Below are 24,424 nucleotides of genomic sequence, written 5' to 3' on the forward strand. Positions count from 1 at the left end.
TGAGAATATCAAGTTGAAGAAAGGCTGGCGGTCCGCATGTTGCCAGGCAGCACGCATGTTCATGTACTTTGTATGACTGGTCCTCTTTGAGACTAGTTCTCTGGGAAGGCCGGGCGCTGGAAACCAGGGCCACCTCTGTTCCCGGGGGCCCTGGGGTCTGATGTTGTGGGCACACTGGCTGTTTGGAGGAAGCGAGCATGTACAGCGCAAGGTGAGCCTACCGGAGAGCCCCCGCCCCTCTCCCCGGAGAGCGTGGAGGAGTGTGAGCCTGGGGGTCGCATGACCAGCTGCGTTTGGCCTGTAAATGAGAATTATTTGGAGAGTGTTCTGGGAAGCAGTTCCTTTATGTTGGTTCCAGTTACATTCATAGACCCTTTGACATTTGTGTTTCGTGATGAAAACCTTTTAATCTTTATTCTTTTCTTGATGTAGGAACAAATCTACAGAAAGCTCCAGGAATTATTTGGAATTTGAGAAATTAACTGTGAGCCAGCTCCTTCTTTGTCTAAGGGAAGAAAGCCAGAAGGCGGAGAAGCTTGAAACTGCACTCAAGGAAGCCAACAAAAGGTACAGAATTAGTAACTTGAAATATGCATTCATTGCTTTTTTTTTAACAGCTTTATTGAGATAAAACTAAGACACCCGGTAATCCATCCATTTAAGGTATACATTTCAGTACTGTTTAGAATATTCACAGTCATGTAGCCGTTACCACATTATAATTTTGGAACATTGTTTTCACCAGATAAGAAACCCAGTACCTGTCAACACTGATTCCTCATTCCTCCCAGCAGTCTGTCTTCTGTCTCCACAGATTTGCCTATTCTGGACATTTCATATAAATGGGACCATATAATATGTGGCCTTTTGTGGTTGACTAATTTTATGTAGCGTCATGTTTTCAGAGTTCCTGCATGTTGTGGCACATACCAGTCCTTCACTTCCTTTTTGTTGCCAAATAATAGTCCATTGTGTGACTAGTCAGCATTTTACTTATATTCATCAGTTGGGGAACATTTTGGTTCCCACTTTTTGCCTGTTGTGAATAATGTTTGCTGTAAACATTCTTGCACAACTTCTTCTGTGGACATATTTTTTTTAATTTTCTGGGGGTATATACCCAGGAGTGGGATTGCTGGGTCATTGGCTCTGTGTGTTTAATAGTTTGAGGAACTACCAAACTGTTTTCTGCAGTGGCTGCGCCATTTTACGTTTCTACCAGCAATGTATGAGGGTTCTGCTTTTTTCCACATCCTCCTTCACACCTGTAATTGTCTGTCTTGATTATAGCCATCCTCATGGGTCTAAAGTGGTGTCTCATTGTGATTTTGATTTCATTTTCCTAATGACTGATAATGTTGAGCATCTTTTCATGTTGATCATCTGTATATCTTCTTTGAAGAAATATCTGTTGAAATCCTTTACCCATTTAAAAAAATTGGATTGCCTTTTTATTACTGAGTTATAAGAGTTCATTATATATTCCAGATGCAAATCCTTTATGAGGTCTATGACTTGCAAGTATTTTCTCCCATTCTGTGAATCACCTCTTTACCTCATGGGCGCTATCATTGACAGCACAAAATTTTATTTTGATGTAGTCCACTTTATCTATTTTTCTTTTGTCACTTGTGCTTTTGGTGTTGTATCTAATGAACCGTTCACTTATCCAGGGTCACAACGATTCACTATGTTTTCTTCTAAAAGCTTTATAGTTTTAGTCCTTACGTTTAGGTCTCTAAATGTATTTAGAGTTCATATGTCTGTATGGTGTGAGGTTGGGGTCCAACTTCATTCTTTTGTGTGTGGATATCCAGTCATCCTAACACCATTTGTTGAAAAGACCATTCTTTCCCTCAATGAACCGCCTTGGCACCCTTGGTGTAAATCAGTTGGTCATGCATGTAAAGATTAATTTCTAAACCTTCAATTTTATTCCTTTGATCTATATGTTTATCCTTTGCTAATGCTACACTGTCTTGATTAGTACAGTTTTGTAGTAAATTTTGAAATCAGGAAGTCTGGGTTCTCCAACTTTGAAAGATTGTTTTGGCTATCCTGGGTTTCTTGTTTTTCTGTGTAAATCTTAGGATAAGTTTGTTAATTTCTGGAAAAAAAAAAAAAGCCAGCTGGGATTTTGTTAGGGATTGCATTGAATCTGGAGTTCAGTTAATATTGTTCTTAACTATATTAAATCTTCTGATCCATGAAGGATAACCCATAGATTTAGTTAGGTCATCTGTAATGTATTTCAGTGATGTTTTGTCATTTTTAATATACAGGTCTTAAACTACTTTTCGAAATTTGTTAGCACTGTTATACATGAAGTTGTTTTCTTAATTTCATGTTTGGAGTATTCTTTGCTAGTGTATAGAAATACTGCTGACTTTTTTGTATATTGTACATTGATCTTGTAGCCTGAAACCTTGCTAGAACTCATGTATTAGCACTAATAGTTTTTTAGTGGATTGCTTAGGATTTTCTTTATACAAGATCATGTCATCTGCAAAGGGGTAGTGTTACTTCTTCCTTACCAACAAGGGTACCTTGTATTTCTTTTTCTTGCACAATTTCCCTGGCTAGAGTCTCTAGCACAATGTTAAGTACAAGTGGAGAAAGCAGACATGCTTGTCTTACTTAGGCGGGAGAGCCCTCAGCCTTTTACCATCAAGTATGATGTTAGCTGCAAGTTTTCATAGATGCTTTTATCAGGTTGAGAAGCTCCCTTCTATTTCTAGTTTGTTGTACTTTTTATCGTGCAGCGTTTTGGATTTTGTGAAATGCTTTTTCCATGTCTATGGGGATGATTAATGGTTTTTTAAACTTCTGTTAATATGATGTATTATAGTCATTGATTTTCAAGTGTTAAACCAACCTTTCATTCCTGGGTAAATCCCACTTGGTCATGATGTGTAATCCTTTCTATATGTGCTAGTTTAGATTACTAAAATTTTGTTAAGGATTTTTTGCATCTTTATTCATAAGGGGTATCAGCCCATAGTTTTCTTTCCTTGTAATGTCTTTGTCTGGTTTTGGTGTAAGGGAAATACTGGCCTCATAGAATATGGTATACATGTAAACACACACACACACACTTTGGGGTAAAATTCATCTATATTATAGAGTTGTGAAGTCAATGAATTTGTGTGCAAATGCACTTTTTAGAAATGCAAAATCCACGGGTGCCTGGGTGGCTCAGTTGGTTGAGCAACTGCCTTCGGCTCAGGTCATGATCCTGGAGTCCTGGGATCGAGTCCTACATCAGGCTCCCTGCTCAGCGGGGAGTCTGCTTCTCCCTCTGACCCTCCCCCCTCTCATGCTCTCTCTCTCTCATTCTCTCTCTCAAATAAATAAATAAAATCTTTAAAAAAAAAAAAGAAATGCAAAGTCCTAAACCATATAGGAAATGGGAGAGGTTATGCATTGGTTTTAGGGCTCCAGCGATTGCAACATTTAATCATAAGTATACTATGACATAATTAATTCTCTCAGACACTATAAATGGCTTATTGATCTTAAAATTATAGCACTGTGAGAAATACTTTCTATCTGAAGCAGTTTAAATTTTAAGATTTATTCATTTTAGGGGCACCTGGGTGGCTCAGTCATTAAGCGTCTGCCTTCGACTCAGGTCATGATCCCAGGGTCCGGGGATCGAGCCCCGCATCGGGCTCCCTGTGCAGCAGGAAGCCGGCTTCTCCTTCTCCCGCTCCCCCTGCTTGTGTTCCCTCTCTCGCTGTCTCTCTCTGTCAAATAAATACATAAAATCTTAAAAAAAAGATTTATTTATTTTAGTGAGGGAGGGGGAGAGGGGCTAAGGGAGAGTGAGAGGAAGAGTCTCAAGCAGACTCCACCCTGAGCAGGGAGCCCAATGCGGGGCTCGATCTCACAATCCTGAGATCAGGACCTGAGCTAAAACCAAGAGTAGGACGTGTAACCAACTGCACCACCCAGGCGCCCCTGAAACAGTTTAAATTTTTAATTACAGAAAGATCTTTTTGTAAAATATGAAACGTAAGTTATTTATTCAGATGAGGTTAACCTGGAAGACACATCGGCATTGGTCCAATGACTTATTTCATAGTCAGCTCATTTCAAAAGGTGCTGGCTCTGACTCCCAGGTGTTTACACACCATATCCTACTTTGTCCCTTAGAAAATTTCAAAGGTTGACTTCTGGGAGACTAGTACCATGTATTCTAATGGAGCAAAATATTTGTCCTATCTTTCAGACAAATCCTAAAACATAGTAACAATGCATAGATAGATAGATAAAAACATTCTTTTTATACCTTAATTACCACAGCTGGTTTTTAAAGGGAAGATGTTACTCTTTGAAGGAGACCTTTACTAGCCATGAATAATCACTGTGTGTTTATATTTTGTAGGCACCTTTACCCCTCCTGTGTTCTGTATGCCATTCTCAGAAGTCGAGTTTAGCCAGTAATTCACCCGTACTTAGACAACATGATTAGCTTTCATGATGAAAGTGTCAGCTTAGGAATTTGCTAATTGTACCTCCTGATGAGGTTCATATGATATATATAATTCCTGCTTTCAGAATAATTATAGCCTTCTGCCTGCAGCTATAGCTCTTCGAATGGCACTAGGAAGTCAGTGTTTAGTCTCCCACCTTGAGTACCTGTAAAGGGTCCCTTTCTCAATAGCATCAAATCTCCACCCTGTGAGTCAGCCTTCTCTCAGTATTTAACAACTGGCAAGTTAACAGTAGTTGCCAAGACTCATGTTCTCTGGGTGGGTATCAGGATGATGATTTCCCCCTCACTATGGCAGAACCAAAACCAAGAAATAAAATCCCTAATACCTGGACAGCCTGGCTTGGTTTACATGCTGTATAGGATAATGAAAACACATCCCAAGACCTAACATGTCTCTTTCTCAAACAAGTGAGTCTTCAACTATTTTCATTAATCATGACAAATAGGGGCATAGACAGTGTGAAATTTATTCTGAAAACTTCTAGGAGATTTGTGGGGAAAGGGGATCATAGGTTTGTCTCTTTTTTTCTCATTGTTTTCCAGGACTTGTATTTCATGTAATTTGGGTTTTCTAAACAAATTTAAACTGACAACAAGAGGGGTAAGTGTGTAGGAAGTGTGGCTCAAGAGAATCGAGAAGTAGCAGGGAAAGGCGGTCCAAGATGAAAATTTGCCCTAGAAAAGTAAGATAAGTGATTATTCAGATGTAGATCAGAACCCTGGGTCATACATGAGTGGCGTGAAAAAGGCCCATCCATCAACCCCACACCAGCTGGCTCTTAACCCATTTATCTGGTTTAGCCCGAAATGGTGCCTGTGCACCAGTTAGGTTTGGCAGTTTGCAATGGTTGTGACCGTTTTGATATTTCCCTCCATGCGCCAGGCTTAAATTGCTACCGAGTTGTCCCCCTATTGTGAATGCATTCTGTTGACCTCCCATTGCACACACACATGCTTCTGGACCCAGCTTACCTGCTCCACCTCCGAAATTGGCTATACTGAAATTTAGTTAGGTAACTACTCAGTGTTTATGTTATTAGGCACACACAGGGAGTAGTCAGTTGAGCTCTGCTCTGTGCCTTGAATACTCTTCCTTTTTTTATACTTTTTTTTTTTTACTTCTGTGCATAATTACATCTTTAAAATTTGCTTAGTTTCCCCATACTCTTCCCCAGTGAGGAAATCTCTCAGATACATTCAGACATGTTAGTAGTCTACTGGTATTCTCTCTGGAGTCTGCCCTACTTGCTTTCTAGGTCCTGCCTCATGGCACTCATCTTGGCATCTCACTTTGCCTTCACCCTGAGGAACTCCTTCAACTTTCCTGTTTTCCATCACCTATTTCCTGAATCCAATGCCTTTCCTACTCTTTTTAAATGTTGTTGTTTTGTTTTGTTTTGTTTTGTTTTTTCAAACAGAGCTCACCACATTGCCACTAACTTACTGAGAAACAATATATGGGCAGTATATTTTCTGAGACCTGCATATCTGAAAATCTCTCCTTCTGCCTTTATACTTCTTGGATAGTTTGGCTAGATATAGAATTCTGTAATCGGATATAATTTTCCCTCCACGTTTCAAAAACATTGCTTCATTATGTCCTAGCTTCTTGTGTTAATGCTGAAAGACCCACTGCCATTCTGGTTCTTCATCTTTGGGCATGAGACTTCTCACGTGCTTTGGTGTGAGCCTGTTTTTCATCTCTTTGTTCTGGACACTCTTGGGCTCTTTCATTCTGCAAACTGATGTCCTTCAGTTCTTGAAAGATGATCTTGAATTAATTTAGCGATAGTCTCTTACCCTCAGTTTTCTTTGTTCGCTCTTTCTAGCATTACTATTATTTTGAATTGGATCTCCTCTAATTTTCTTAACTCCTTGTTCCCTTTTTCTGTCTCTCCCTTTTTCTCCTTTCTGATAAATTTGATCAACTTTCATCCTCCCTTTTTTGTGGGGGAGAACCTTTGAATGTTCCTTTTTTATTGTGTTCCATTTTTTTGTGGTTGTAATGTTTCCTCATATCTCTAAGGATATTAATGATATTTTTGACCTTTTTTTTCCCCCGATGGCATATTCTATTTTCAGTAAGTTACTTTTTTCTGCTTCATATTAAGATTTTCCTTAAATGTCTAGCAATCTTGGCTGTTTGATCAGATTTAGCAGGATTACAGGGTGTTAGAAGCTGATTGATGCTCTGGGTGCACCTGCAGGGAGATCTGGCTGGGAGGTTTCCTTGGGGAAGCCCCATGTCAGAAACTTTAAATCTTTTCCCTTATCCTGGTTACATACTCCAGAGGAGACTCTTCCAGCCTCCTGCCTGGAGGGTGTTTTTCAAACGCCGAAGTTCTTAAGATGAGGAGAGAAAGGTGGCTGAGGGTCTTAATGTTCTTTGTATAAGTTCTCCTTACAGAAGAACCCACGTCTCATCTCTGACTAACGTCTGAACCCAGAAACCCTTTATTTTGTGATATTCTAGACCCTCTTTTTTTTTTTTTTTTTAAGTAGGCTTCACACCCGACGTGGAGCCCAACGTGGGGCCCAAATTCACGACCCTGAGATCAAGAGTCAGACGCCCAACTAAGTGAGCCACCCAGGCACCACTTCTAGTCCTTCTTAAACAGGCCCCACCTTTGTCCCCGCATCCAGTGGTACGTGGTGTCACTGACTCCTGAGCCTTCTGCTTTCCACAGTGTCATTCAGGTTACAGCTTGGCTTTCCCTACTGTTGGCTTCAGACCCAGCCTTATTGGGCTGCCAAGTCAGTTCCCACTCATAGCTGTGCCCCCCAAATCTTCTTGCTGTTATTTCCTCTCCCTTTCTCTTTGTTCTTGTATGTATATGGCTTTTTAAAAGTCATTTTGGTGGGGTACAGGGTGGGAGAAAATTTACATGCATATATTCAGTTCGACATCTTTAACCAGAAATCTCTTCTTGTTTCATTTGCCTTAGGCTGGCTTTTGTGTGGTTATGATTCATTGAGAATATCGGTAAATTTGTTTGTTTTTAAGGGACTTGTGAACTTAGATGGGTCCAAAAAGACTTCCTTTCTCTGCCGAATCCTTATAAAGGGACACACACTCATGTAACACACATGCATGTATGTACGTACACACACACACACAGATTTTAAAAAATATTTCTGTGTATTACTGTTACGTGAAAAGAGGCAGTGTTTTTCAGTGTTTGGGATGATTTATGCCCATCTTTTACCTCTGCATGAATTCATATCTTAAATCACATCTAGCCAATTTTAGGATGAGAGCTAAACCCAAAAAGGTTAATGCATAATATAGCAAATACAGAGAGATTTTGAAACCCCCGATCCTTTATCCAAATTTTGGACAGTGTTCTTTTTAGTGCTTCTGCAATTGTTATTCCTCTTGAACCCAAAGAGAAAGTAACTTTTCCATATTCTGTATTTTTCAGAGTTTCCTATTTTGAAAAGAAAGCCAGTGATCGTTCTGAGGTTGAGACCCAGACAGAGGGGAGCACAGAAAAAGAGAAAGAAGAGGAAAAAGGCCCAGAAACTGTGGGTACTCAGGTTCTAAGGCTGCTATCACACCCCCAGTGGACCTAAGAGTCGTATCTGAAGTCAAGTCTTGTGCTGTGTTATTAGCTTTAGAAATAGAAATAATTTTAATGTTGCATATATTCTGTTTCTCTCATATTTCCTTGTCCTGATTTGAATTTCATCCATAGTAAATTGTAGCGAGATGTGTTCCTATCCCAGTGATTCTAAGGAATCACACTTCTGTCTCTTCTTTTTTTTTTTTTAAGATTTATTTATTTATTTTAGAGAGCAAGAGGGTACATGAGTGGGGGGAGGGACAGAGGGAGAGGGAGAAAGAGAATCCCAAGCCAACTGCCTGTGGAGGGCGGAGCCCAGGGCTCCATCTCACAACCCTGAGATCAGGACCCCAGCTGAAATCAAGAGTCAGATGCCCAACCCACTGAGCCACCCAGGCGCCCCTACCTCTATCTTTTCTTGACTGATTTTCTCTCCTAACTTTGTGAGTGAACAGGCCGTCTAGTGGAGAAAGGAATTTTGCCCACTTTATAATGAGATGTTTTAAGAATATGACCCAAAAACTTGAGACAGAATTGAAAGATCTCAATTCTCCCCTACTATTGGTTTGAATGAAATAGTTTGAATGCAGAGTTTCATGTTTCTATAGCCAGTGTTCTGTGGTACCTCAGAGCTGTGCGTTGGAGCCCATCACTCAGTCTTAAGGTCAGGGAAGGTGGATGAAGGCAGGAAGTTGTAAGAGCTGCAGTTGTCCATGTGAAAGACATTTTTTGTCAGATGCTCACTTTAGCCAATTCATTTATTCAACAAATACATGTAGAATGCCTACTGTTTGCATGTGCTGGGCTGAGTCTCCTACTTGAAGAGACTGGAGAACATTTAGAACACAGATGAAGAGAAGACCTGGGAGTCATAGTGCATTGTTGACTGAAGCCAATCTGACAACCAGTAATAGAGAAGTACTGAGATTTCCAAGGCACCAAAAAGCTCACTGACAGCCATTCTGGAGCTGCCAGGGAAAACGCAGTTCAGTAAAAAGAGTGGAGTTAACTCGAAACATAAATCAGCCAAGGACTATGGGCATAAGCTGCTCTCTGGGTAAATTAGATTGTGCTTTGACACCGCTGTGCTCTGTGATCCCCTGAGCCATGATCAGGATTAACTGAGGTGATGATAAAGGGTGAGGAGAAACTAGCAAAACCTGAAACCTTAACATCTGGGAGTGTTTGTGTGAATTTTGGCCCCTATAAGTCTTAAGAGAGGATGTTCTTGGGTTGCCAGAATCAAAAAGGAGACAGTTCTTCTTCCCTTTAAATAAACTCCACACATGTCTACAGGAAAAAAAAATTCTGACAAAGTCATTATCACAGTGCATCCGAATTGATCAGTTATGTAAGATAAACAGTTTTATATATAAATATTGCCATATGAATTAGTGATTATACATATAAATTACATATCATGGAATATAAAATGTTATATATAATTAGTAAATATAGACATACAAGGAAACAGTTGTATCTAAAACATTTCTTTTCAAAGAAGATGTTTACGGCATTAATTGTCAAAAGTTTAATCAACTCACCAGTCTTAGTGGGACACTGATGGTTCACACTGTTTTCTCACAAAGAAGTTCATTTAATCTCTGGTCTGAATCACATGTGCGTGTTTGGGATTTCCTGAATGACAGGTTGGAAGTGAAGTGGAGACGTTGAACCTTCAGGTGACAACTCTGTTTAAGGAGCTTCAAGAGGCTCATACAAAACTCAGTGAGGCTGAGCTGATGAAGAAGAGACTTCAAGAGAAGTAAGAATGAGAGATGAATTCTATTTTCCTTTAGAAAATGGACATTTTTAAGAAATATATTACTATGTAAAAACATAGTTTTGTTATGTTACTAGAAGAAAAATAGAAACCTAATTAAAGTATGAATTCAGCAAACACTAATGTCGAGATTAATGTACCTGTTCATTTATAAATATAATATACTTGTAATATGGGGGCATGGGGCCCAGGAAAATCTGATTCTGCTGTTCAGGGATGTTTGTTACACGTACTGTAGCCTATGTGAGGACCTGTAAAAAAGCAGTAAGCCAGATTTCCTGGGACTTAACCTGAGCTGACAATATGGATGTAAGCAAACATAAATGAAAGCTGCAAGGAGAAAGAACTTGAGTGAGCTTTATTGAGAAAAAAAATTCATTTTCAATCAATTATGAAGGCTAATATTTAAATTGAGAACTTTGCATTTGCTTGTTTTTCTTGGTGTAGCAAGTTACCCGAAATTTAAAAATGTTATTCTTTTGGATTAGTTGGCAAACATGTATCCAGCACAATACATGAGTGTATGTTGCCTTAGAGTTCACACTTACCAAGGCTACACGATGACATGGAAATCTGGCACAGCACAGCAGCTAAAGCTAAGGACTTTGGACAAACAGACTTAGTTGAACTATGGATCTGAATTTATTCATGGTATTGCCTTGGGCAAGTTATTTATTTAACCTCTCTGAGCCCTACTTTTATCATTTGTACAATGTGTGTCATTATCCCTACTTCATAATGTTGTATGGAGATGTTTACCATGCTTGGTGTTAATGCCTTGCGTAGCAACCATTGGTTCATATTTGCTATTATTATATTGAAATTCTCTTTTTGATATTTAAGAAAACTTAGGACACTTACTTTTCCCTTATTAAATCTTTGTCAGAAGTCATATTCTTTATGCTTAACAGAACCCAAACTTTTTAAAGTATTGAAGATATCCATGGATCGCTATATGAAAAGCACCTTTAGCCAATTACTATTTTGGTCTGTGTCTGAAGAACAAAAATATACTTGCATGACTGCTTAAGACAGTTATCCATAGCTTGTGTGGTCTTAGATCTGTAGTTTTTTTTATATTAGGCATAAGGGTTCAGAAATATGTAAATTTCTTTTACAAAAAAAAGATCTGTATTTTTTTAGTGTTTAGTCATGAGGGTTTAGAAATATTACTTGCTTCTAATAAAGAAGCAAGAAGGATAAAATATTTTATTTTACATTATTAAATCCTTGAAAAATGCAATCCAAAATTTCTTTGTATTTGCTACATAATCTTGGGATTGGTTTAAAAGCCACTGAGAAATGAAGGAGCATTGTTTATCCTCATGAAATTTTGATCTTTCCTAGATGTCAGGCCCTTGAAAGGAAAAATTCTGCAACCCCATCAGAGCTGAATGAAAAGCAAGAGCTTGTTTATAACAACAAAAAGTTGGAGCTACAAGTGGAAAGCATGCGATCAGAAATCAAAATGGAGCAAGCTAAAACCGAAGAGGAAAAGTGAGTATGCCACAACTGAATGACCACTTGCTAGAAGAAGGTAGAGGAGCACTTTTATAAGATTGGAATTAGGATTTAAGAATAAATTTAAAATTTTTCTCTTTTATGTATTTGAAGGAGTACCAGGAGACTTCTCCGAGGAGATAAAATTTGTTCTATTATAACAAAATGATTAAAGTTACTTGCAATCTATCTTGATTTTTTTTCTTTTTTTGGAAAGATTGTTTTCTTTGAGAGTAAGAAAATGCTAGCAGGTGGTGGGCTGGTAAAGGTAGGAGAGAAGATTTTGCTAGTCGAGTGTTCAGAAGAAGGTGGGAAGGCAAGACTAAGTTTTTATATTTTCCCCCAAGATTCCATTTCTTAATTTCTTTTTAAATAGGTCCAAGTTAGCCACTCTCCAGTTGACACATAACAAGCTTCTTCAAGAATACAATAATTCATTGAAATCACTCGAGGAACTGAAAAGGAAAGAGGTACTCATAGAAAAAAAACAACTTTTGTAGCCTTGTAGCGAACAGAAACTATAAACATTTTTTATATGTAAAGTAGTTGTGTTAATCCATAACTAAGTGTGGTTTCAGAGGTTGTTCTTGAGTTTATAATTGATTTCTTGTGTCTAAGTGGGTAGAACTTTGATGTTCTACCTGTGTATAATGTGCCTTGTGTGCAGAGATGGTTCTATGGGTTGGGGAGTAAGCTTTTAGCATTTCTTTTTTTTGTTTTTTTTTTTTTAAGATTTATTATTTGAGAGAGAAAGAGGGCAGGGTGGGGCGGGGCAGAGGGAGAGGGAGAGAGAGAATCTCAAGCAGACTCCCTGATGAACACGGAGCCTAACTCGGGGCTCAATCCTACGACCCTGAGATCATGACCTGAGCCGAAACCAAGAGTCAGACGCTTAACCGACTGAGCCACTCGGGCACCCCAGCTTTTAGCATTTCTAACAGTGAGTGGGTTTATAGGAGAGCTACCAGCATGGGCTCCCACGTGAGCAGGGCACAGCGAGACTGTGGGTGGCCACTGGTGGGGTTGTCTCCAGGGAGCTGTTACAGGGCTAGCTGGCTCCTGTCAGTGACCTTGCGACCCTGGACTCCCGGACTGCAGCTTACATTAATATAACACCAGCATGGTGTGGCAGTTTAAAAATGGGTAGATGTGTGAGGTGATAGGCGTGTTCATTAACCTGGTGGGGGGAGCCCTCTCCCACTGTGTACACATATCAAATTGTCACATTGTTCACTTTAAATAGCTTACAATTTAATTTGTCAGTTTCACTTGGCTAAAGCTGGGATAAGTAAGTAAAGATCATGGAAGCTTTGAATTAGAAGGGGTCTTTGAGTTTATATGCTTATAAATGTACTCTTTGTTTTTTTTTTTTTTTTTTTTAAGTTTTATTTATTTTGAGAGAGGGAGAAGGTACACACAAGCAGGGGGAGGGTCAGAGGGAGAGAATCTTTCAAGCAGACTCCCCGCTGAGTGTGGAGCCTGAGGACACAGCTTGCTCCCACAACCATGAGATCATTAACTGAGCCGAAACCAAGAGTCAGATGCTTAACTGACTGAGCCACCCAGACACCCCTGTTTTTCTTTCTTTCTTTTTTTTTTTTTTTTAATAGAATATTGTTCTTCTCTAGGACTTGTAAATTTTTTTCATTATTAATTTACTTTTTTTTTTTTTTTTTTTAAGATTTTATTTATTTATTCATGAGAGACAGAGAGAGAGAGAGAGAGACAGAGGGAGAAGCAGGCTCCCAAGGAGCAGGAAGCCCGATGCGGGACTCGATCCCAGGACCCTGAGATCATGACCTGAGCCGAAGGCAGACGCTTAACCATCTGAGCCACCCAGGCGCCCCCCTTACTTATTTATTTTTAATTGAAGTAGAGTTGACATACAGTGTCATATTAGTTTTCAGTGTCCAACATAGTGATCCGATATTTATATACATTATGAAACGCTCATAACTGTAGTTACTATCTGTCACCATACAAAGTCATTACAATAGTATTGACTGTACAGTTGACCCTTGAACAAAAAGGGTTTGCACGGGTCCACTTAATATTGCAGACTTTTTAAAATACAGAACTATATGTGTTTTTTCTTCCTTATGATTTTCTTAATAACATATTTTTTCTAGCTTACTTTATTGTAAGAGTACAGTATATAATACATATAACATACAAAATATGTGTTAATCCACTAAATTATTGCTAAGGCTTCCAGTCAACCATAGGCTGTTACTAGGTAAGTTTCTGGGGAGTCAAAAGTTACATGTGGGTTTGCGACTCTACAGGGGCTCAGTGCCTCTGACCCCTGCATTGTTCGGGGGTCAGCTGTATTCCCTGTGCTGTACTGTACATCCCTTGACTTGTTTATACCTCTTGATCCACTTCATCCCTCTATGTCCCTCTCCTCTGGCAACCACCGGTTCATTCTCTGTGTTTATAAGCTTGTTTCTGTTTGTTCATTTGTTTTGTTTTTTAGATTCCACATAAGTGAAATCATATGGTATTTGTCTGTTTCTCTGACTTATTTCACTTAGCATAATACCTTCTAGGTCCATGCATATTGTCACAAATGGCAAGATTTCAGTCTTTTATGGCTGAGTAATATTCTTGTCTGTGTGTGTGTGTGTGTGTGTGTGTGTTTGTACAAATATAGATCACATCTTCTTTATCCATTCAGCTATTTGATGGACATTTAGGTTGCTTCCTAAATAGGTAGCTATTGTAAATACTGCTGTAATAAACGTAGGAGTGGATATATCTTTTTGAATTAGTATTTTCATTTTCTCTGGATAAATACTGGGAAGTGGGATTTGCCGGATCATAGGGTAGTTCTGTTTTTAACTTTTTGAGGAACCTCCATACTGTTTTCCAGAGTGGCTGCCCCATTTTGCATTCCCACCAACAGTGCACAAGGGTTCCTTTTTCTCGTGCACCAGGGTTCCTTTTTCTTGTGCACGTCCTCGCCAACACTTGTTGTTGTCTTTTTGATACTAGTCATTCTGACAGGTGTGAGGTGATCAATTTTTAATTTAAACATGTTTCTTCTTTTCCACTGACTTCACTATATAAGAGTAATATCAGTGGGAAAAATAACAGTATCAGCAAGTTACAACCTCACTGAGATCAGGGTTTGTCATTATTTCCCTTATTTTAGTGTTTTTTTTAAATTGTTTTAAATTAAGAAATTATAATTTGCAAACTATAAGTTAAATGAATAAAACTTTCTGAGTTTAAGTTATCATTGCTAATTAACAGAACAGTTTAGAGCCAGGCATTTAAAAAAATAAAACTTCGTTTAATGTTTTACTAAAATAGGTTCAATTGGGGCGCCGGGGGAGCATCGTCGGTTAGGCCTGCTTGAGACTCCCTCTCCCTCTGCCCCTCCCCACCCCTGCTCATGCACACTCTCTCACTTAAATAAATCTTAAAAAAAAAAAAAAAAATTAGGTTGAGTTATTTCACAGCCATTTCTAGAATGATCTTGTGTCTTTCAGTCAGAAAAAGTGGATAAGGTGGTACTACAGGAACTAAGTGAAAAGCTGGAACTGGCAGAGAAGGCCCTGGCTTCCAAGCAGCTTCAGATGGATGAGATGAAGCAGACCATCGCCAAGCAGGAGGAGGACCTGGAAACCATGACTGTTCTTCGGGCTCAGGTAAGCTACGTTCTGAAACATGAACTGGGTGAGGCCAACCCTGATTATGTTCTCCTATGGGAAAGTGATGGTGTTCAAAATATATTTTTGGATTTTTTATAATTTCCACCAATATATTTAAAAACATTTTTTATTGAAGCATATCACGTGTGGAAAGTGCACCAAACTTTTAAGGGTAGAGCTCAATGAATGTATCCATTCTATGGTTGATAGGTAGTTGGATTATTTTCAGTTTGGGGCATTATGATTGAGGTTGTTCTGACATTCTTGTGGATGTCTCTCTTTGTTGGCCTGTGCGTTCCTTTCTGTTGGGTGCATACCCAGTTAGCAGTGGAATTGCTGGTTCCTAGAGTACACGTGTTACTCAGTGTTAGTGGATGTTGCCAACACTTTTCCAAAGTGGTTGTACCAGTTTTCACTCCCATCAACAGAGTCCCTGTTGCTCGACATCCTTAGCCATCCTTGTATTATCAGTATTTTTACTTTTGTTTGTAAGCATTCTGGTGGGCATATAATGGTGTCTCATTTAATGTGCATTTCCCTGATGACTAATGAGACTGAGTACTTTCTCAAGTGTTAACTAGTCTTCTTGGTGCTCCCTTTTGTGAAGTGCCTGAAGACGTCTTTGCCCATTTTTCTTCTGGTTTGCTGTCTTGATTTTATGAGTTTTTTATACACTCCAGACACAAGCCCTTGACAGTTATATTTGTTGCAGATTTCTTGGCTCCATGATTTGTCTTTTCACGCCCATAAAGGTGTCTTTTGATGAACAGAAGTTCTTTATTTTAATGTAGTCTACATTGTCAGTCTTTACACTTACAATTAGTACTTTTTGTGTCCTATTAAAAAACTTTCACTACCTCAAGGCCATGAAGATACTCTCCCATGTTGTCTTCTAAAAATTTTACTGTTTTGCCTTTTACATTAATATCTAGAAACCGTCTGGAATTAGTTTTTCTTTATAGAGTGAGGTAAGAGTGAAGACTTATTTTTTTGTCATGTTGCCTTGGCACCATTTATGTTAAATGTCATCTTAAGTAATGTGCTGCCTTCTTTGTCGTATCTTGTGTTCAGGTGTCCATGGGTCTATTTCTGGACTCTCTACTGTTCCATTGAGCTATTTTTGTATCCTTGCTCTGGTACCGTACTGTCTTGACTTACTATGAAGCACAAAAATTTTGATACCTGGTAGAGTAAGTCTTCCTACCTCATTGATACTTGTCAAGAGGACCTTAGATTTTCTTTCCCTTTTTCATTGTCATTTTAATTTTAGCATCCGCTTGGTATTTTACACACACACACACACACGCACGCACACGCACACACCCACACACAGAAAAACCTCCTGGAGCTTTGACTTGAATTATATTAAATAGATAAAAATCAATTTGGAGGTAACCGACATCTTTACAACAGTGACTCTTCCAATGTATGAACATGGCATATCTTCTTTAATTCTTCTAAGTAATATTTTTAATCTTCTTAGTAAGGATTTTGCTCATCTTTTAATAGGTTATTCATAGATACTCTCTATTTTTATGATACTGTTATAAATAGCACCTTTTTAAATCTTCATTTTTTAACAGCTGCTATTATATAGAAATACAATTGATTTTTATATATTGATTTTGTATGCAGTAGACTTGCTCAATTCACATTTTAATTTTAATAATATCTCTGAATATTCTTTTGACCTCTTTACATTCATAATCATATCATTTAAATAATGACAGTTTTGGGTTTTTTCCTTTTTGGTTCTTCCTATGTTTTATTTCTTTTTCTTGCCTTATTACACTGACTGGGTCCCTCATACAGTGTTGTGTAACAGTGCAGATGGCAGACAGCCTTGCCTTGCTCCCAGTCTCAGAGGCAGTGATTTTAACATTTTACCGCTAGGTGTATGGTGTTTGCTATAGGCTTTGTAGATATCACTTATCAAATCAAGGAAATTCCCTTTTCTTCCTTGTGTGCCAAAATTTCGAGTGGATGCTGAATTTTATTTAGGGAAAGTTTTTTTCTTCCAGTAATGATATAATTGGATAAATACATTCCTTTTCCCTTTAATTTGTTAAAGTGGTGAATCACATTGATTTTTAAATATTAAACAAACTTTACATTTCTTGAATTATCCTTCGTACATATTGCTGGATTTGGTTTGTTCATATTTTACTTAGGACTTTTGTATCTATATTCTTGAATAAGATTGGCCTAGAATTTTCCTTTTGCTAATGTCATTGTGAGGTTTTGAGATCAAGGTTTTATTGGCCTCATGAAAACAAGTTGAGGCACATTCCTTCTTTTACTCTGGAAGAATTTGTGTACCGTGGCTTATTGTTACTGGTTGGCCCCACTCTTGCTCCTGGTGGGTGGAGGACTTGCAGAAAGTTTATCAGTGGGAATGCATCCTGCCTGAGATGTAAAACCACAGAAAAAGGGGGGAAAACCTTTGTCTCTTGTTGTTATTTTGTTTGTTTGCTTAATTAAAAGTGGGATTGCAGTACACCTTTTATACTACAACTTTTCAGTCATGATGTATCTTGGACTTCTCTCCGTATTAGTACTCATAGCCATTTGTTATTTTTTGAACAGTTGTATGGTATTCCAAAGTGTGCATTACCATGATAGATTTAACCAGCCCTCTATTAATGGATGTATAGGTTGTACCAATATTTTTGCTATTATCAGCAATGCTGAACTGAACATTCTTGTATGTATGTCTCTGTGCACTTGTGGAATCTATAGTGAGATGTAGACATGGAATGGTTGGGTTATTGGCTGTGCCTGTCTTTAAGTTAAATAAATATTAACAAGTTGTCTTCCAAGAATGCGTAACCAAAATTATCCTCTCACCGAAGGAGAAGAGAACGTCTATTTCCCCACCTCCTTGTAGCATTCTTTTAAATGTTTGCCAGTCTGATAAAGATAAATTATTTTTAACATAACAAAGTCAACAGTTTATTATTTCTCAGTGACCACATACATACTCATTACTCAAATATGAACTCCAGAGGTGGTTGACTGGACTTAGAGTCTTGAGTTTTATTTCTATAGGAAGAGAATTTCAACCCAAGCTCTTTATAGCGTTCGTTTGTTCGGGTACCTCATGATACTGTTGTCATGTCCTTTGTCCTTCTGTACGTGGACATTTGTTGAGTTTTGATACTCTGGTTTATTCATTCAGCCACTTCTTTTTGAGCCTGAAACGTGAGCCACTGGTGTCACAGGGCATGTAGGAATGGACAGAACGACCCGGGTCTGACTGGCTCAAAGCTGATCAGTGATAGAAGTAAGACTGTAACTCAAATTGGGATCTGACTCAAAAATTCCCATGATGCATCAGTGGTCACATAAAATGTTCACAAATGGCAGGAAGTCCCTTAAAATGACCTTTTTATCACAGAGTTGTGTGATTTGTTTGTTTTTCGGGGGGGGGTAAGTAAAACTGTGATAGAATATTTTTTTATTTAATTTTACTTTCAAAAGTAAGAAAGATAAATATTTGTATCCTAGAACCATGAAATTTAGGGGGAAAACCCTAATTTTAAATATAGAAAGTTAAAAACTGGTCTTAGAGTAATGTTCATTTCACTATTAAGGAGTTCATCTTTACTTTAGAATTTTGTAACAGTGAAGAAATCACTATCATGGCATAATATTTATATATTTCTAGGTAAGAAATTATCCTCCATTTTAGCAGCTGCAGCAACAAGCATTTGTCATCTTCGGGTTTCTGTGGGTCAGGCATTCAGGAGCAGCTTAGCAGGGTGCTTCTGGCTCAGGGCCCCTCGTGAGGCTGCACCCAAGATGGACCGGAAGATCCACTTCCAAGCTGGCTCACTCACATGGCTGTGGGCAGGAGGCCTGAGTTCCTCACCCTGTGGGGCTCCCCACACAGCAGCTTGCATACCCTCATGACATGGCAGCGAGCTTCCCCCACAGCAGGTGACCCAGGAGAGAACAAGGCAGAAGCCATACACCATCATTTCTGCAATATACTAGTGGTTCCGCGGGTTGGCTCTATTCGTTGTGGAAGGGGGCCACATAAGGGTTTGAATACGAAAAGGTGAGCATCCCTGGAGCTGTCTTGGAGGCTGGCTACCACCGTGAGGACTGGCATAGAATATGGGCTTCAGTCTTGGTTCAAGTGCTGGTTTGACCACTTACCTAAATTACCCCGGACTGAGAGCTGTTAAACTTATGAATGTAAAATGAGCATAGCAATTCTACATTCCCAGGATTTATTTTTTATTATGTTAGTCACCATACATTACATCATTAGTTTTTGATGTAGTGTTCCATGATTCATTGTTTGCATGTAACACCCAGTGCTCATTACAACACGTGCAATAAGGTAGGAATATAGGCATCCAACGTAGGACCTTGTACATGTTTGGAATTCAATGAATAGCATCTATTTATTATTATTATTTAAAATTTAATTTAAGGCCAGCCTTCGTAAATATACCTGACAGTAAATAAACCATTTACTATATTAAGCTAATCCTGAATATGATTTTTTTAAAAAGACCACAGAATTTTACTGAACGAATGTTATGTGCAGTGTTTAAACCACCTATATCAATGTCATTGTCAGGTTCTGATTGTCTAAAGTGTGTGTGCGCGCGCGCGCGCGCACACACACACACACAACTTGTCTTCTGTCTGAAGGTGGTTGGAAGTCACGGTCGCCACTGGTTTCCAGCAGCACTGTGCGCCCCTGTTCCTTACGAGGGAATCACAGGAGGGAGCACTCCCCCTGCACCCGTCACCCGTTGGGCCGTAGAGAATCCATGTACGTCTGTGTAGTAACTTCTGTCTCTTCCCTTCTACCAGATGGAGGTTTACTGTTCGGACTTTCATGCTGAAAGAGCAGCAAGAGAGAAGATACACGAAGAAAAGGAGCAACTGGCCCTGCAGCTGGCAATCCTGCTGAAAGAGAATAATGCTTTTGAAGATGGAGGCAGGTGAGGCTTGGGAAGGCTCGGGAAGGCTCGGGAAGGCTCGGAGCACGCACCTGGAGCCCTGGGCACAGACCGAGCACAGGGGGCCTGTCAGAGGTGCTCCCTAAGTTGAGCTGTAGGAATCACGCTGAGCACACTTCGCTTGATTGTGTCCCTGACACTCAGCGTGACTTACCATGAGGCTTGGCCACATCTTGTGGGAACGTGATGAGTTCTTTGCTCTTGGACATGCTGTAAAAACTTTGACCTTGTGTGTTGCGAAGTCCTGTCTGCTGTTGTCAGGGGTATATAGTCTTAAACACTTTAAACAATTCTGTAATATGTTTTAGTATCAATATAATATCTATGTCGTATCTTGAAGCAGCATAATATTAGTTTCTCTGTGTGTAAGTTACAAAATGGTCACTAGGTATTGTTCTGCAGCTTATTTTATCTAACACTGTGATTTTGATACTATGTAAAAGTATAGAACAGATGGGGACGTTACCCCCTCCAAGCTCCAGGCAGTATGGGGCAAAGAGAGAGAGAGAAACATAGTGAAGGGTGGGGAACAGAGGAGGCTCCAACTTCGCCCTTTTTCCTTTTGATAAAATACATATGTTTTGTGTATATATATATGCAGTTTTATTTCATTCTCTTTAATTACTCTATAGTGTCTTGTTCTAGAAATACGCCACTTTTTTCTAATCCATTCCCTTATCAGTTGACAGTGTGGTTATTTACTGATGGATTTTTTTTTTTTTTTGTCCTTACTCCAGACTCTCTGGAAATCTTAGTATTTTATTTTATTTTATTATTTACTGATTTTTTTAATCCTAATTGTTAGTTTCTTTCACTACTCTGTGTCCTAGTGCCAATAATATTTAAAATTCAAGTTAATCCTTAAGTTCTGGTTTTCATGAACCTTGCATTTTTTTTCAGCTCTTTTTTCCCCATCCTGCTGTTGAATGTCTGCTAAATGTTGTCGTAGAACATCACTATCGTGTTGCTTTTCATCCCAGCAGGCAGTCCTTGATGGAGATGCAGAGCCGTCATGGGGCGAGAACCAGTGACCCCGACCAGCAGGCCTACCTCGTTCAGAGAGGTGAGTCACATGTGATTGTAGGTGTTCAGGGTTCCAGGGAATAACTATCCTGTGAAGAAAATGCTTGAAGACAAATTTCACTACATTCTACACAATGAATTCCAGATTAAACTGCGAAAAATATAGCACCCCTCAGTCTTATTTCCAGTGTACCCCGTTCTTGATCCATTACCAACTGAATCCAGACACCAGACTCTCTTCATGCTGACAGTGAAGGCCTGGCGTAGCTGAACTTTTAACCTTTCCCCGTCTAATTCTCTACAGCTGTTAGCCAGCTGAATCACTCCCTGTTCCTTGAACTTGCCCTAGGCCTGTATACCTGCATGTACTTGCTTACGAGGCATCCCTCCCTCACTCACCTCCCTGCCTCCCTTCCGTCTCTTTCCAGTGAACTCCTACCCCATCTGTAAAACCCATTTCAAATACCATCTCCATGATTCCAGCAGAATGTGATCTCTTCCTCCTGAATTTCTGAAGTACTCTCTTACTGTTGTATCTGCTATTTTATTTTATAATTACTGCTATTTTATTTTATAATAATAAGTAATTTTTATAATTACTTATGTGTTCTAAATGTGCATCTAAGTACCGCATTAATGAAGCTGTCCATTACCTGGTGTTACACACATAATAATGTTAGCATTTACTGAGTTTACTGTGGACTGACATGAACATTGGCCTCAGGCATGTTTAGTGTCACAGGGTAAAGCTGTGTTCTTCCCCAAAAGCTGTGTCTACCCACTTGAACACCACCAGATATTTTCTCTAATCTGATTTTAAGTATCCCAGAAACACCCATTTACCTCTGTTATTAAAAGTGCCTGCAACAGTGTTTTGGGCCCAAAAGGACAATCTCTTGCACCTGAATTTCTTTTTTTTTTTTAAGATTTTATTTATTTATTTGACAGAGAGAGAGAGAGAGAGCGAGAGCAGGAACACAAGCAGGGGGAGTGGGAGAGGGAGAAGCAGGCTTCCCGCCGAGCAGGGAGCCTGATGCGGGGCTCGATCCCAGGACCCTGAGATCATGACCTGAGCCGAAGGCAGACGCTTAATGACTGAGCCACCCAGGCGTCCCTGCACCTGAATTTCTTAGAGGAAGATTTTCTTTTGTCATAATTAAAGAAGGCAAATGCCTATTTATGTTAAAAAAAAAAAAAAAAACAGTCACATACTCTTCTACTTATATTTATAATCCAAAAATCATCACAAAGTACACATTTATTCATGACTATCCTAATAAGCTTTTTGTCTTGTAAATAGCAGTATTCCAAACAGAGACTGTCTTAAGATTCTTATTTTATTTTTATTATTATAATTTTTTTAGCTTCATAACAAAGCTGCCTTAAACAGTATCTCCTCTTGACTGTATTTCATCATTATGGTCACCTGTGGCCATCAATGCACCTGCCCTGGTCCACGACACTCAGCTGAGCACAAGGCATGGTCAGGTCTGTGGTGGCGTGTGGCCTGGTTGGAGAGACAGGAGGGGCACATAAAAGGATGGGTTCATAAAACAAGATAATATTTAAGTAATAGAAATAATGGTGCTGAAGGTCAGAGGACAGGTTGATCACTGAGGGCCGGGGGAGTTGAGAAAGGCCTTGAAAAGGTGTGACTTTAAGCTTGACCTTGAAGCTAGGATTTACATAAGTATGGTATGAGAATAAAGGGTCCAGGGCGGAGAGGAGTGTGATGTGTTAACAATGAAAACTGACTAAGCTTATTTTATAGCAGAGAGCCGGGAGGTAGAGGGAACCTGTTAACTGACTAATAGAACAGCCTAAGTCTCGAAACCTAGACCAGGACAAAAAAAAAAAGGCACAGATGGATGCAAGAAAGTCTCAAATGAAGAATCAGCAGTCCCTGGTAGTGCCCGGTTGTCATCTAGAGCAGAAAAAGCTGACTGACTCCTGATCTAGGACCATGGGACCATTAGAAAGTCCCCCACTTTCAGAACTCATACCCTGTCAGTATTTCTGTTCAAGGGTGCTTCTGGAGTTTGCTGAACACAAACTATCTGCAATAGTCTCACATATTATTCAATTCAAATAATATGCTCAGAAGCCAAAAGCCATGTTAAAGGTTGCCTCCACTGTCAGCCTCCAAAAACAAACATTCCGGAGGCTGACAGAAAGTCTTGAGATCAAAATGATTTGCATTGATCCAGAAAGGTCAGACCAAGGCGATGTCCCGGGAGCCAGAAGTCATTTCCAGCATTGATCAGAGTTTGCACATGTGGGACCTACTTAGAGTCAAGGCTTATTTCGAGCATTCTTTAATTTAGACTTGACCCTCGGTGCAGTTCCAAAATTGGACAAAATGACATGACCCATTCTTCCATTCTTTCTCATCACTTTGCCTGGGCAGCCCTTACCTGTGCCTAAAGCTCCTTTCAAGTGCGATGGGTCTCATCAGGGCGCCCTTCTTTGTCCTCCCACTAACCTGCCTTGTGCATGACACAGGATAGCCCGTCCCTCATGCATTCCTGATGTTGCTTTTCTCGCCTGAAGTCCCCACCATCTCTGTACCCCTCTCATCCACCTCCCGGGTGCTCGGACACATGGGCCAAGTGAATGTAGTTATTGTCTCTGCTTCTGAGAAGGTTCACACGGTTCTTAGGATATCTCTCCGTTGCTGCTCACTGTTTTCTCCACCTTCTCATCCTCTGTAGCTCATATCTTCATCTATCTGGTTCCTTCTCTCAAATATTCTTGTTTTTATTAGAGCACGTGTTGTCCTGTACCAGAACTGAAACCACTCTATTTTCACATACCTACAACCCAGACGAGAGCCCAAATCCCAAAGTAATAGGAAAGCAGGTACCATTTTGGGAGGTTTTCTCTGTGTGTGTAGATTTCTTAAGTTAAAGACCCCCTCCCTCCCAAACAAACCCTGTATTCACTCCCCTTTAGGTATCTGTTGCAAAGTTGAGCAGGTGTTAATATTAATCGTTTGTTATTTAAAATCAAACGAAGCCACTCGCAACATGGAAGAAATGGAATAGCGTTTCATTTAATGCTTATTCCCAGGAGCTGAGGACAGAAACTGGCGGCAGCAGCAACAGCGGAATATTCCAATTCATTCCTGCCCCAAATGTGGAGAAGTTCTGCCCGACATAGACACACTCCAGATCCATGTTATGGACTGCATCATTTAAGTGTTCACATCTCACTTCCCCCCAAACTGTTGGTAAATATCAGATTTTTTTCCTCCAAGAGTTGTGCTTTTGTGTTGTTTGTTTTCATGCAAACATTTGCCTCATTATGTTTATTTTAGGAGAAAGAAAATATGGTCTAAGTGGGACATTTTCTGTGGATTTCCTTAGAATCCTGAACATACCACTTTTCTGATAATAGATTCTTTCTTTTTTTTTTCCTTTTTT

General features: G+C 39.4%; 1 protein-coding gene across 6 annotated transcripts in view; it reads left to right on the forward strand.

Moving 5' to 3' along the window:
• Window positions 1-24,424, forward strand: part of OPTN (optineurin) — a 53,142-nt gene that overhangs the window by 17,085 nt on the left and 11,633 nt on the right. For 2 of the 6 annotated variants that reach the window (XM_036068419.2, XM_036068418.2), the window contains exons 6-14: window positions 433-567; window positions 7,921-8,023; window positions 9,711-9,826; window positions 11,192-11,341; window positions 11,721-11,814; window positions 14,839-14,997; window positions 19,831-19,961; window positions 20,960-21,042; window positions 24,072-24,231. In XM_036068419.2, coding sequence (XP_035924312.1) covers window positions 433-567; window positions 7,921-8,023; window positions 9,711-9,826; window positions 11,192-11,341; window positions 11,721-11,814; window positions 14,839-14,997; window positions 19,831-19,961; window positions 20,960-21,042; window positions 24,072-24,199 — 1,099 coding nt within the window. In that variant the 3' untranslated portion in view covers window positions 24,200-24,231. Of the gene's footprint in view, window positions 1-432; window positions 568-7,920; window positions 8,024-9,710; window positions 9,827-11,191; window positions 11,342-11,720; window positions 11,815-14,838; window positions 14,998-19,830; window positions 19,962-20,959; window positions 21,043-24,071; window positions 24,258-24,424 lie in introns of those variants that run through there. The other 4 variants (XM_036068414.2, XM_036068420.2, XM_078075152.1 and 1 more) reach the window with 4 other exon arrangements.

The sequence above is a fragment of the Halichoerus grypus genome, chromosome 6, assembly GCF_964656455.1.
Source record: "Halichoerus grypus chromosome 6, mHalGry1.hap1.1, whole genome shotgun sequence".
NCBI lineage: Eukaryota > Metazoa > Chordata > Mammalia > Carnivora > Phocidae > Halichoerus > Halichoerus grypus.